The sequence below is a fragment of the Rhinichthys klamathensis genome, unplaced genomic scaffold (assembly GCF_029890125.1).
Source record: "Rhinichthys klamathensis goyatoka isolate OS25496 unplaced genomic scaffold, OSU_Roscu_1.1 h1tg000358l_1, whole genome shotgun sequence".
In the NCBI taxonomy this organism is placed as follows: domain Eukaryota; kingdom Metazoa; phylum Chordata; class Actinopteri; order Cypriniformes; family Leuciscidae; genus Rhinichthys; species Rhinichthys klamathensis.
Genome location: NW_026606867.1, coordinates 896,848 through 909,942, shown reverse-complemented (window position 1 = coordinate 909,942; position 13,095 = coordinate 896,848). Strand labels below are relative to the sequence as shown.

The following is a 13,095-nucleotide window of genomic DNA, read 5'->3' as shown; positions in this document are numbered from 1 at the left end:
TCTGGGCTCTTCATCTGTTGTCGTCTGCAACATGTTATCAAAATTAGCGCAATCATAGTGTCACATGATCAACGCGACTAGTCGACGTCAAGCTTAAAGCGTCGCGGTATTTTATTAAGGTCGACTAGTCGGTTCAACCCATAGTATCTTCAAAACTATGTTCCTTTTTAGAAAGAAATGGTATCTGCGAGGATTTTCAGTCAGGACCTAGTACAGAGACCGCTCTCATTAGAGTTACAAAGGATTTGCTCTTATCCGATCGTGGTTATCTCTCTATTAGTGTTACTCGATTTTTGTGCTGCATTTGATACCATTGACCAAAACATTCTTTTAAATAGACTTGAAAATTATGTTGTCATTAGTGGAATTGCATTAGCATGGTTTAATTCATACTTATCTGACCGTTATCAGTTTGTAGCAGTAAATGAAGAGATGTCTTATCGATCAAAAGTTCAGTATGGCCTACCACAAGGCTCAGTACTAGGACATTTTCTGTTCACTCTGTACATGCTACCCTTAGGAGATATCATAAGGAAGCATGGCATTAGTTTTCACTGTAATGCTGATGATACTCAGCTCTATATTTCTTCACGCCCAGACACATACTAACCTAGAATACTGTCTAACACTTGATGGCTGCTCTGTCAAGTCTTCGTCGTCGGTTAGGACGGTTCTTTCATTTGAAAGTCACGTGTCTAGTATCTGTAAAACCGCATTTTTCCATCTTAAAAATATATCTAAATTACGTCATATGCTCTCAATGACAAATGCGGAACAGTTAGTTCATGCATTCATGACATCAAGGCTAGATTATTGTAATGCTCTACTGGGTGGTTGCCCTGCATGCTTAATAAACAAACTACAGCTGGTCCAAAACGCAGCTGCTAGAGTTCTTACCAGAACCAGGAAGTATGACCATATTAGCCTGGTTCTGTCAACACTGCATTGGCTCCCTATTAAACATTGTATACATTTTAAAATATTGCTGATTACTTACAAAGCACTAAATGGTTTAGTTCCCCAGTACTTGAGCGAGCTCTTAACACATTATAGTCCGTCACGTCTATTGCGATCTCAAAATTCCGGCCAGTTGATAATACCTAGAATATCAAAATCGACTGCTGTCGGTAGATCCTTTTCTTATTTAGCACCAAAACTTTGGAACAGTCTTCCTACCATCGTCCGGGTAGCAGACACAGTCTGTCAGTTCAAATCTAGACTAAAAACACATCTCTTGGCCTAGCATACACATAACACATTATAGACTTCTATAATTCAATGTTAGGCTGCATAGATTAGGTCAGCTGGAACCGGGAACACTTCCCATAAATCCTGATGTACTTTACATCATAAGAAGTATGGCGTCTACTAGGGCTGCATGATATTGGTAAAAAATCACATTGCGATATTTTATTTTTCTACGATATATATTGCGATATAAAAACAATTTCACCAGATGACTTGAATAGCTCTATTTGGAAAGAATGAATCATTCTAGAATGACTGGGGTGGTTTTGTCATGGAGTAAATCCGCATAGAAACTAATATTAATAGAATGTTAACTAATGTAGTTAACTAGACTTTAGTAAATGGAACCTTATTGTAAAGTGTTTCCGATTTATGTCTCTTGAGTTCAGTGTTTTTTACAGTCTATGTGTTGACAGATCAGTTGTTTTAACCATTCATTAAAGTGAATCAGTTCAAAGGAGTCATTAGTTCGCGAATCGGACGTGTCATTAATGGACCACATCGCATAAGATTTGTCAACACAGAAAACATTTCATCACTGGATAGATTTTTTGTTTATTGAAAGTGTGGTTTATGTCATCTGAATGTGTGGAACGCTTTTCAGAGAAGATAAGGCAACGTTATTTTAGCACAATTCACAACCAGTGGTAGTTCAAAAAAAAAAAAAACGTCGGTCTTCCGACCTTTTACCATCGTGTATTCTCAAAGATATTCAGTCAACTCAATTCATTGATATGCGCGAGGGAGGGAGAGAGAGCAAGACAGTTTGAAGACGACGAATGCGCGCGCGCGCGCGACCGCGACCGGGGCTTTCACTTTCTCTGCTCGTTCTCTCAGTTAAACAAGTGCAGCAGTCAGTCATCTACACATCACTCATCTACATCACTCACCGGTCAAACTCTGGCGGGACAAAAATACGCTTTAGTAAGGCTGACAGAAAACAGCGCGCAAGTTCCAGTCGTCTTGCGCTTGTTTAACCCTCTGGGGTCTAAGGTGTTTTTGGGGTCCTTGAGATGTTTTGACATGTGCTTTTTTCAGTTGCTTATAAACATATTACTGGCAAAGGTGTAATTACACTCTATTTAGCACACACAGGGCTACCATAATGTGTTATCAACATGTATGTACATTTTTGTATTTTTGAGAGAATATTGTTTATGCGTGGTTATTGAAAAAACTAAAACTTAAAGTTTCTGAAATAAGGCCACAGAACACATACTAAATATCTGTCCACAAGACTTTTGACTAGTGGATGTTGTCGCCTAGAGTTTTTTCTTCAAAATGATCTGAAAATCATCCTGCCTTATCATTCACATAAAACAATAGATTGGTTTAAATTTAAAAATGACACTTTTTGTTTGGAAAGGCAATATGCGCAGGGGTGTGACCTGCTGTGATTCACACCTGAGAAGACAATGGGCCCGCATAATGAGCGCATAATGGGGCTGCATACTAATGACCCTTTCATTCAGGTGTGTCACTGAGCCACAAGAATGCAATGACTATATATATATATATATACACTCACCGGCCACTTTATTAGGTGCACCTGTCCAACTGCTCGTTAACACTTAATTTCTAAGCAGCCAATCACATGGCGGCAACTCAGTGCATTTAGGCATGTAGACATGGTCAAGACAATCTCCTGCAGTTCAAACCGAGCATCAGTATGGGGAAGAAAGTTGATTTGAGTGACTTTGAACGTGGCATGATTGTTGGTGCCAGAAGGGCTGGTCTGAGTATTTCAGAAACTGCTAATCTACTGGGATTTTCACGCACAACCGTCTCTAGGGTTTACAGAGAATGGTCCGAAAAAGAAAAAACATCCAGTGAGCGGCAGTTCTGTGGGCGGAAATGCCTTGTTGATGCCAGAGGTCAGAGGAGAATGGCCAGACTGGTTCGAGCTGATAGAAGGGCAACAGTGACTGAAATAACCACTCGTTACAACCGAGGTATGCAGCAAAGCATTTGTGAAGCCACAACACGCACAACCTTGAGGCGGATGGGCTACAACAGCAGAAGACTCCACCGGGTACCACTCATCTCCACAACAAATAGGAAAAAGAGGCTACAATTTGCAAGAGCTCACCAAAATTGAACAGTTGAAGACTGGAAAAATGTTGCCTGGTCTGATGAGTCTCGATTTCTGTTGAGACATTCAGATGTTAGAGTCAGAATTTGGCGTAAACAGAATGAGAACATGGAACCATCATGCCTTGTTACCACTGTGCAGGCTGGTGGTGGTGGTGTAATGGTGTGGGGGATGTTTTCCTGGCACACTTTAGGCCCCTTAGTGCCAATTGGGCATCGTTTAAATGCCACGGCCTACCTGAGCATTGTTTCTGACCATGTCCATCCCTTTATGGCCACCATGTACCCATCCTCTGATGGCTACTTCCACCATGTCACAAAGCTCTAATCATTTCAAATTGGTTTCTTGAACATGACAATGAGTTCACTGTACTAAAATGGCCTCCACAGTCACCAGATCTCAACCCAATAGAGCATCTTGGGGATGTTGTGGAACGGGAGATTCGCATCATGGATGTGCAGCCGACAAATCTGCGGCAACTGTGTGATGCCATCATGTCAATATGGACCAAACTCCCTGAGGAATGCTTCCAGCACCTTGTTGAATCTATGCCACGAAGAATTGAGGCAGTTCTGAAGGCAAAAGGGGGTCCAACCCGTTACTAGCATGGGGTACCTAATAAAGTGGCCGGTGAGTGTATATACACTCACCGGCCACTTTATTAGGTACACCTGTCCAACTGCTCGTTAACACTTAATTTCTAAGCAGCCAATCACATGGCGGCAACTCAGTGCATTTAGGCATGTAGACATGGTCAAGACAATCTCCTGCAGTTCAAACCGAGCATCAGTATGGGGAAGAAAGGTGATTTGAGTGACTTTGAACGTGGCATGATTGTTGGTGCCAGAAGGGCTGGTCTGAGTATTTCAGAAACTGCTAATCTACTGGGATTTTCACGCACAACCATCTCTAGGGTTTACAGAGAATGGTCCGAAAAAGAAAAAACATCCAGTGAGCGGCAGTTCTGTGGGCGGAAATGCCTTGTTGATGCCAGAGGTCAGAGGAGAATGGCCAGACTGGTTCGAGCTGATAGAAGGGCAACAGTGACTGAAATAACCACTCGTTACAACCGAGGTATGCAGCAAAGCATTTGTGAAGCCACAACACGCACAACCTTGAGGCGGATGGGCTACAACAGCAGAAGACTCCACCGGGTACCACTCATCTCCACTACAAATAGGAAAAAGAGGCTACAATTTGCAAGAGCTCACCAAAATTGAACAGTTGAAGACTGGAAAAATGTTGCCTGGTCTGATGAGTCTCGATTTCTGTTGAGACATTCAGATGTTAGAGTCAGAATTTGGCGTAAACAGAATGAGAACATGGAACCATCATGCCTTGTTACCACTGTGCAGGCTGGTGGTGGTGGTGTAATGGTGTGGGGGATGTTTTCCTGGCACACTTTTGGCCCCTTAGTGCCAATTGGGCATCGTTTAAATGCCACGGCCTACCTGAGCATTGTTTCTGACCATGTCCATCCCTTTATGGCCACCATGTACCCATCCTCTGATGGCTACTTCCACCATGTCACAAAGCTCTAATCATTTCAAATTGGTTTCTTGAACATGACAATGAGTTCACTGTACTAAAATGGCCTCCACAGTCACCAGATCTCAACCCAATAGAGCATCTTTGGGATGTGGTGGAATGGGAGATTCGCATCATGGATGTGCAGCCGACAAATCTGCGGCAACTGTGTGATGCCATCATGTCAATATGGACCAAACTCCCTGAGGAATGCTTCCAGCACCTTGTTGAATCTATGCCACGAAGAATTGAGGCAGTTCTGAAGGCAAAAGGGGGTCCAACCCGTTACTAGCATGGGGTACCTAATAAAGTGGCCGGTGAGTGTATATGCCTATTTAATACAAAATTGGTTAACAGTTCCAATTATTTATTTATTTTTCAAATTGTGCTTGCAAATTGTATAATATCAAATGTAAAAATTTCTAGTAATTGTGCAGTTAATTATCATACTGTTTTTACAGAAAGTTTGGGAATGTATCCCAAATGTGTCACTAATAAAACACAATACAAATAATTTAAAGAGGAGGCTTATATTGAGCTTTTAAGATTTACCTAAGATTTATTTATATTTAGCCTACATATATTTTTGCTATTTTAATAAAAAGGTTACAATTACAACAACAATTAAAATTTTAACTATATTTCAAATGTAATCTTTCTTTGTATTATATACTAAAGTATACATTTTATCATACATATTTCACAGTTGCGGATTAATTATTTTGAATATAGCTTACAATCGAACAAACACTATAATAACATCTTAGCAAACAAGCTTATTTGATGTGGCAGTATTTTATAGTAAAAACGACATCTTGTCTTTCATAATATGTAACATATCGTTTTTTATGATTAGGACATATAAATGTTAATTTGCAGTTTAATACGTTGCTTATACAAAAATATTTTATTTCAACATATTTCAGTGGATTTTTACTCATCTCAGTATTGGAATATAGTTAGGTAAAAGCTGTTCATTCATTCACACACAAAAACGCGATTTAAACAGTCTTTTTGTTTACAGACACTATTCCATATCGCGATTAGCACAAAGCACTTGAAAATAAAGAATGTACCTATTTCCTCGGCTGGATCCGTTGCTCCTCCAAATGAAACTACCTGTAGCCTACTTCTGAGGTAATTTTTTCCAGGATTATTATTAAGATAGTACTATTCCTCACAGCGTCGTAAATCTGAGTCTCTTTCGGTGGGTTATCCAGCTGATGTGGGCGTGGATCGCCTCAGAGCATTTGTGTTTAAATAGAGCGCGCGCTCCGTGGGCGTGGTCAAATTAACTTTAATGAGCTGAGACGAGAACGACTATCATCTCTCTCTTTTCGTACAGATTACATAAAATGAGAAAACATTTTTTTATATAAATTACTTCATTTAAAAGAAGATAATTCGGGCTTCATGCCTGTGTGCCTGTATACCTGTTTGACTGAGTATTTGCAGAGTTACAGATGATTTTTCGGACGCGTTTCAGAATGGACTTCACTGACAGAGAGAACGCAGAACGCGCATCATGTTTATTTTTCTTTATTAGGCGAAAAGCACAAGACTTTGTTTTTATTATGAGGTTCCACAAAAAAAATACAAACTTAACAGGATCGAATGATGTACAACACTTATATGTAAGATCAAAATTAACAGAGTAATTTGAGTCTCTTTTGCACTGATAAGGAAAAAAGTGAGCTGGTATCGCCGGCGAGACCGCCGACCCCAGAGAGTTAAACTGACAGGACTTGCAAATTGATAAACTCTCACACTATGATGGTAAAACTTTGCAATTAATCCGCAAATCACAAGCGTTACGGGCCGGGGAGCTGCTGGCACGTACTGATCATGAATCACGGATCAACTACGATCCCTATACTTGACATTGCACGTATCTGCGATGTGACTATCGTGGATGTGCACTAGTGTTGTCACGATACCAAAATTATTGTTTCGATACCGATACCAAGTCAAGAATTGCGATTTCGATACTTTTTCGATACTTTTCCTGAAAAGGGAGAAACACTCTCAAATATCATTGCTGTGCTTTATTTTAAAACTGGGACAACATTCCAATCATAACACACTAATAAATGAACATTTGAACAGCAGATAGGCTATAATAACCATTTGAACAAAATATGAAATATGAAAAATATAAAAAATAAATTAGAGCAATGACATTCAAGGTAAAAAAATAAATAAATTTAGCAGCATTATCTCAGTTATCATAAGAAACATAAGATTTTATCAATATCAATGCCACTGACGATTCTGCTTATCGATCCGATTCTTTAACGATTCTCTTATCGATTCATGATAGCATTGTGTGGAAAAAAGTAGTCATGCTTTTTCGGGGGGAAAAAACAAGTGTTTTTATTTGTTTTATGTAATAAATGAAACCTTATTACAAAGTGTTAACGATTAGTTATACACCGATTCAGACAGATCAGTTGTTTTAACCATTCATTAAAACGAATCGGTTCAAATGAGTCATTAGTTCGCGAATTGGACGTGTCATTATCGGACGTGTGCGCGTTGTGTGTTTATCCAGGCGGTTACATCCCACTGTCATCACAGAAAACATTTCATGACTGGATAGTTTTTTTCGTTTATTTAAAGTGTGGTTTATGTCAGCTGAATGTGCGGAACGATTCAGAGAAGATAAGGCAACGTATTTTACCACAATTTACACCCAGCGGTAATTCAGAAAAAAAAAAAAAAAACTCCGAATGCTCCACATGAAACTTTAGTCTCCCGACCTTACCATCGTGTCGAATTATTTTGATTAATATGTGCGAGGGAGAGAGAGAGAGCAAGACAGCGCTTAGTTTTGAGACGGTGAAGCCTTGTTTATACTTTCGCCTGGCTCCGCAGAGAGAGAGAGAGTGCGCGCGCGCGACCGGGGCTCGCTCACTCTCTCTCTCTCTCTGCTCGTTCAGTTCACGCGCCCTGTCACACGCGCATGAGGAGAAAAACACAGACGTCCATAGGGAGGCACTGGAAGCGTGCGTTGCACACACCAACATGCAATACTCTCTTACAAATCTGGAACGCGGACATTCTTAGAAGTATCGATACTAATAAATTTAGGTATCGTGAAGTTTTTAATTTCCGAGTATCGCGATACTTTTGAAGTATCGGTGCACCGTGCAACACTAATGTGCACATCGCGATATTGATGCTAAAATGATACATTGTGCAGCCCTAGCGTCTACGCTAATATTAGTCTCCGTCTATCCCGGGGTTTGCCGTATCCAGATCTGATGAAGGACCAGGACACGACGACAACGCAGTCCTGAAGTGTCAACTAGTCTCTCCCCTGTGAAGGCCTCCTTCCCTTCCCTTTACCTCTGTACAAATAAAACGTTGTCGGTATAATTACGGTTCACGTGGAAGCGATAAAAAATTCTGTATTATAATTTTTTCAAGGCTTGTACCTTGGAACCTATTTCATGGTTTGCGTTCTCGAGCCACCAGGCACTGTTTTGTGAAAATGAGCGTCCAGATCGCATTAAGGGTTTTCTGTTAGAATGGTGTCGTGTTAGCGGCCCCTAAGTTAATATCTAATGATCGTTGCGACGGAAGTGAATCAATCAAAGCTAACTTTAGCTAGACAATAACTTTATTCTAGAGCTGCTACAAAGCCAAAACAATCTCTGTTACTTAAATTTCCTATTATCACTGTAAAGCTCCTTTGAAACAATCTATATTGTTAAAAGCGCTATATAAATGAAGGTGAGGTGACTTGACTTGACTTAACTTAATGCCAGTCGTTAAAACCCCACGTCATTTTTGCCTTTCTGATTGGATTTCAACAGAGCGGGACTTCAGTTAGTTTTGGATTCATCTAAAATGCAAAACCTGGTTTGCACTTTTAAGTCTTGTCATTTGAAGTTGAGCTCCATCAATTTTGCATGGGGAAAATTTTATATAATATCTAACATCAGTGATCAGAACTGAAGCTGCACTAAATGCACGAGAGTAAATCTGGTGGATCAGTTTCAGTCTCTCTTACTGTCACCTCATAGTGGCTCTGACCGCACTAGGAAATGAGGCTGAGTTTGATTACACAACTTGTAAATGAACTTTAAAGCTGCAGTCCGCAGTTTTTCCTCTTTGTCGCCATCTCTGTTCGAAATCTGCAATTGCAGTTATTCGCGGAATTATCAACTTTACGTGAGTTGTACTTCGACATGGCACAGCGCGGATGAACACAATGTTTGAGGAGACTGTGAGGCTGTCAGTCACCGCGCCGGTGTGGATACTGTCATTCAGAATCACAGATTATTATTTTTGGAAGTATGACCAACATAAGAATTTTCACCGGAAAATGTCATCTGAACAAGTAAGAAACATCCACTTTTGTTCTGGTTCTGACATTGCAGTAAATCGCGCTGATTAAATCTAACAATCGCTTATCATATCACGCAAAACCGTGCAAATTATACTTTGTTCTCAAATAGTTAATGTTAACAACGTCAGCATTGCGTGACTACATGTAATGTCCTTCCGATGTGTATCCTTGTTTTCGCATGGGTCCGGTTGCAGTCTCTTTTTTCTGTAGCCACTCCGAAGTCCAAACGAAGTCTTTTGCATTTTACAGCGGGTGAATCTGCAGTTGTCACTGGTGATTGTCGTTTGAACCTTTCTGGATCCGCCATCAAATTCACAAGTTTAATTATATCAAGTGCTGTGAAAAAAGGCTATAAATCTCCACCTCCAGCATCCTCACACGCAATATAGCTTATACTAAACGAGACTCCTTCTTTATGTATACAGATGTGACATAATGACGCAAAGACATGCTCGAATCTCCCACAGAAATCCACCAGTACCACTGGAATTAAAAACATTATTACAATCTCACCGCTTTGAATCGAGCTAAGGCAAGCAGATAGTTTTGAACACTGGCTGGTTATGTATTTTCTCAAATGCAGTTATGCAGTTTTTGTATCTTTGTAAAATTTCCTGTAGCTTAAACAGTAGAGCATGGTGTCAGCAACTGGCTGACCCCCGGGGAATTCATGAACTGATAAAAACATACCTTGAATGCACTTTGAAAGTCACTTTAAAGAAAAGCATCTGTCAAATGTAACATTTTCTCTTTTACTCTGCTATATCTACCTTGTTTTTTTTTTTTTTGCAGTTTTGCTCTGGTTAAAGGGATAATTCACCCAAAAATATTTTTTTTACATGGATGCTGTTTTGTTCACACAAGTTCACAAATGAACTCCGCGACATTATTCTGAAGTTTTCTCTTCCAAATCGCTAAACTCTGTCAACACAACTCGCTGCACAGTCTCTGCTCCGTATCTTCATCCAGGGGCGCAACTGCACATTTGCTGAGGGGTATGCAAGATCATTGTCCCCCCCCCCCCCCCCCCCATCAGTGTTGACTTGTATACAATTACGAGCCTGTATAATTCACTCTTCCACTTCTGAATCAGTTTCTGGTTCAAAAGTGTATAGCTGAATTAAGCCAGTATTACTACTTGCCATTGTCCAGCGTTTACTATAGTAAAGTTGACCGAGTGGATCTCTGAGCTGGTGTGAGGGAGTGGAGGTGGACTAATTAGCATATTCATGTATTCGCATATACTAAATGAAGCAAGGTTGTAGAGTTACATTCAAGCTATTTTAAGGCATGAATACATTTTTTCACAGGAAAAAAACATTTAAATATGTAATTTTGGTGATCAAAGATGACTTAAGTAATAAAATGATTGAATACAGGGGGACTTTAAATTAGTTTTTCGTGAGCTTGCCTTTTAGTTTCATCATCTAGTGAAAGTTCATTTGTGGGGAAGACGAGCCGCAGTGGCTTTCAGTTTGAGTCACACTGTGCCTCTGCAAGCGCAGATAACAGGTTAAGACACGATAATGTTTCATTGATCCATATTGTCTTGCACATTCATTCCGTTATGTAAATATAACCTTTTGTGGTTGCGGGAGATGAAAACTTTGCCACCTATTTAGTTTAACTCTTGCTCATTAGCCGCAGCCGTTTCTATCCCCTGCTGAGCGCAGATGTGTCAGACCTGCTGTGAGGGTACTCGTGCTTAAGGTGTCATCCTTTATCAGAAAGTCATTTCACAGATTAATTCAACTATGATGAATTAATGAATAGTTTGTTTTCATAAGTTTCTAACTCTCAGCTCTTTTTCCCCCCAGAATGCTGCCTTTTTATATGGCCTTGGTTTGGTTTACTTCCATTACAATGCTTTTCAGTGGTAAGTACACAATTACAATGTATTCTGTGATGCATTTGTTTTCTTATGCATTCCATGTGGTTTCTTTTTTCATCTGTAGCACAGACTGTTCAAATATCATCCCTGATAGCATTTTTCATGACCTGAATTGTGATGCTGATGCTTTCTCAGCATACAGACTGATTTCAAATTTTGTATTTTATCCTACCCTTGCTCGTCCTGTTTTTTATTATTATTTTTTACTTTTAGTCTTTTATCTTTGTTGTTAAAGACTGCAGAATGTGTGACTTGTTGTTCTGTCGATGAATAACAAGTTTTGTTTTTAAAGCATTATCTCTTCTTTGGTTTGTAGGGCAATTTAAATAAATTGATTTAAAATCATATTTGCGATTATGTGATTAAACCACAAAATGTTGCAATTTAAATATGTTTTCCATGCACTTTTTGTGGTTCAAAGTAAAGGGGCTCTCCATTTGTGTGTGGAGGGAGGGGTTGGTTGGGGTGCAGGTTTTTTTTTTTTTTTGGAGTGGCTTCCAATATGGACATGATCCACAGACTCTCTCGGCCGTTATGATTATAAGTCAAGCCTACTACATGGTGGTTTGCATTCATAGCTTTGCGTTGGTGTGTCTGTTGTTCTGCAAGTACACTGCCTAAACTCTAGTTGGCGGTGTGGGCTACAGCAGCAAAGTGCAAGCAGAAGACCACATTTGTTTACTTCTGTGCATACATTGCTGGAGAAGTGGCAACAGTTTTGAGAAATAGACAGCTACTTTTGTTGCAACTGCAGTTAATAAACATTTACTGTAATTCTTTTAAATTTCTGTTGTTGTTGTTTGATATTGTATATGTATAAACAAAGTTATTATGGACTTGATTCATTTATGGTTTGACCTTCTCTGTCCTTGCTTCTTTCATTTGAAGCCTAAAATTGCAACACTTGTGGCACAAGGTGCTGAAAAAAATTGCAATGGATAGACAGTTATAAAATACTAGTTAAGTTGAACATAAAACGGGCTCAGGATTGTTTTTAAAACATGCAGTATGTATTACACATGGACAATATCTGTACATGTTACTATACCATTTGAGATCTAGGTATTTTTTGGGGGGGGGATGCAGATTTTTATTGAACAAGTTTAATGCCTGCCCCTGCCTCATGTTTTTTTGTTCCGCGCAGTTGTCTATACTTTACTAGTTTATGCCAGGGTTTTTTTCTTTCAAATATTGAGGATTTATAAGTATATGAATAAATTGTTTCTAGTCTGGTGCATTTTAGGTTACATTTGAGATCTGCCCAAGACCATTATTGTGTTCAGCTGGTGATCTTGTGCCATTACTCAATGGAGGTCTGGGTCTTAAAAGATAATGGGAAAAGCATCACATTCCCTCATTCATGAATCAGTCAAGTTTTTTCCCCCTCCCCAATAGCTTTTTATGGTCAATTTAATATATATATTATTGTACCATCTATGAAATTAAATAGGACATTTGTATTGATTTGGCAAATGTATGTACAGATGGTATGTTGTGATATTTACTACTGGAGGTCCCCTCTTTTCTTGTCTTAGGGCAGTGCAGCGCACCCCCTCAGATGCCCATTCTGGACAGAGAAGGTAGGCATACCATGTTGGTTTTGTAAGGGTATGCCTCAGACATGCTCTGTAGAATTGTTCAGCTTGCTTTAGCAGCAGGAATTGCGTTAACTTGGCATATGTGGAAGGACATTGATCTGTATATCGGATAAAAAGGAATGTGTTGATAGATGATAGAAATAAAGCATCTTCATCTTTAAAGGTGAAGTATGTATGATTTTTTTAATGTTAATATTAGGGGTGTCAACATTAACACATTAAAGGTACAATATATAAGAATTTTGTATCAAAATATCCAAAAAACACTTGCACAGTGTTAGCCTATAAATTTCTTTCAATTGTGTACTTACATTATCCTAAATGTTTCCAAGAATTTGTAAATTCAGAGAAATTCACAATTTTAAATGGTGCCCGTCACTTGTCG

General features: G+C 39.3%; 1 protein-coding gene across 7 annotated transcripts in view; it reads left to right on the top strand.

The window, feature by feature from the left end:
• The window catches only part of kdm6a (lysine (K)-specific demethylase 6A), an 82,856-nt gene that overhangs the window by 11,737 nt on the left and 58,024 nt on the right, over positions 1-13,095 (top strand). For 4 of the 7 annotated variants that reach the window (XM_056233020.1, XM_056233025.1, XM_056233024.1 and 1 more), the window contains exons 5-6: positions 11,039-11,097; positions 12,648-12,692. In XM_056233020.1, coding sequence (XP_056088995.1) covers positions 11,039-11,097; positions 12,648-12,692 — 104 coding nt within the window. The remainder of the gene's footprint in view (positions 1-11,038; positions 11,098-12,647; positions 12,693-13,095) is intronic. The other 3 variants (XM_056233023.1, XM_056233022.1, XM_056233028.1) reach the window with 1 other exon arrangement.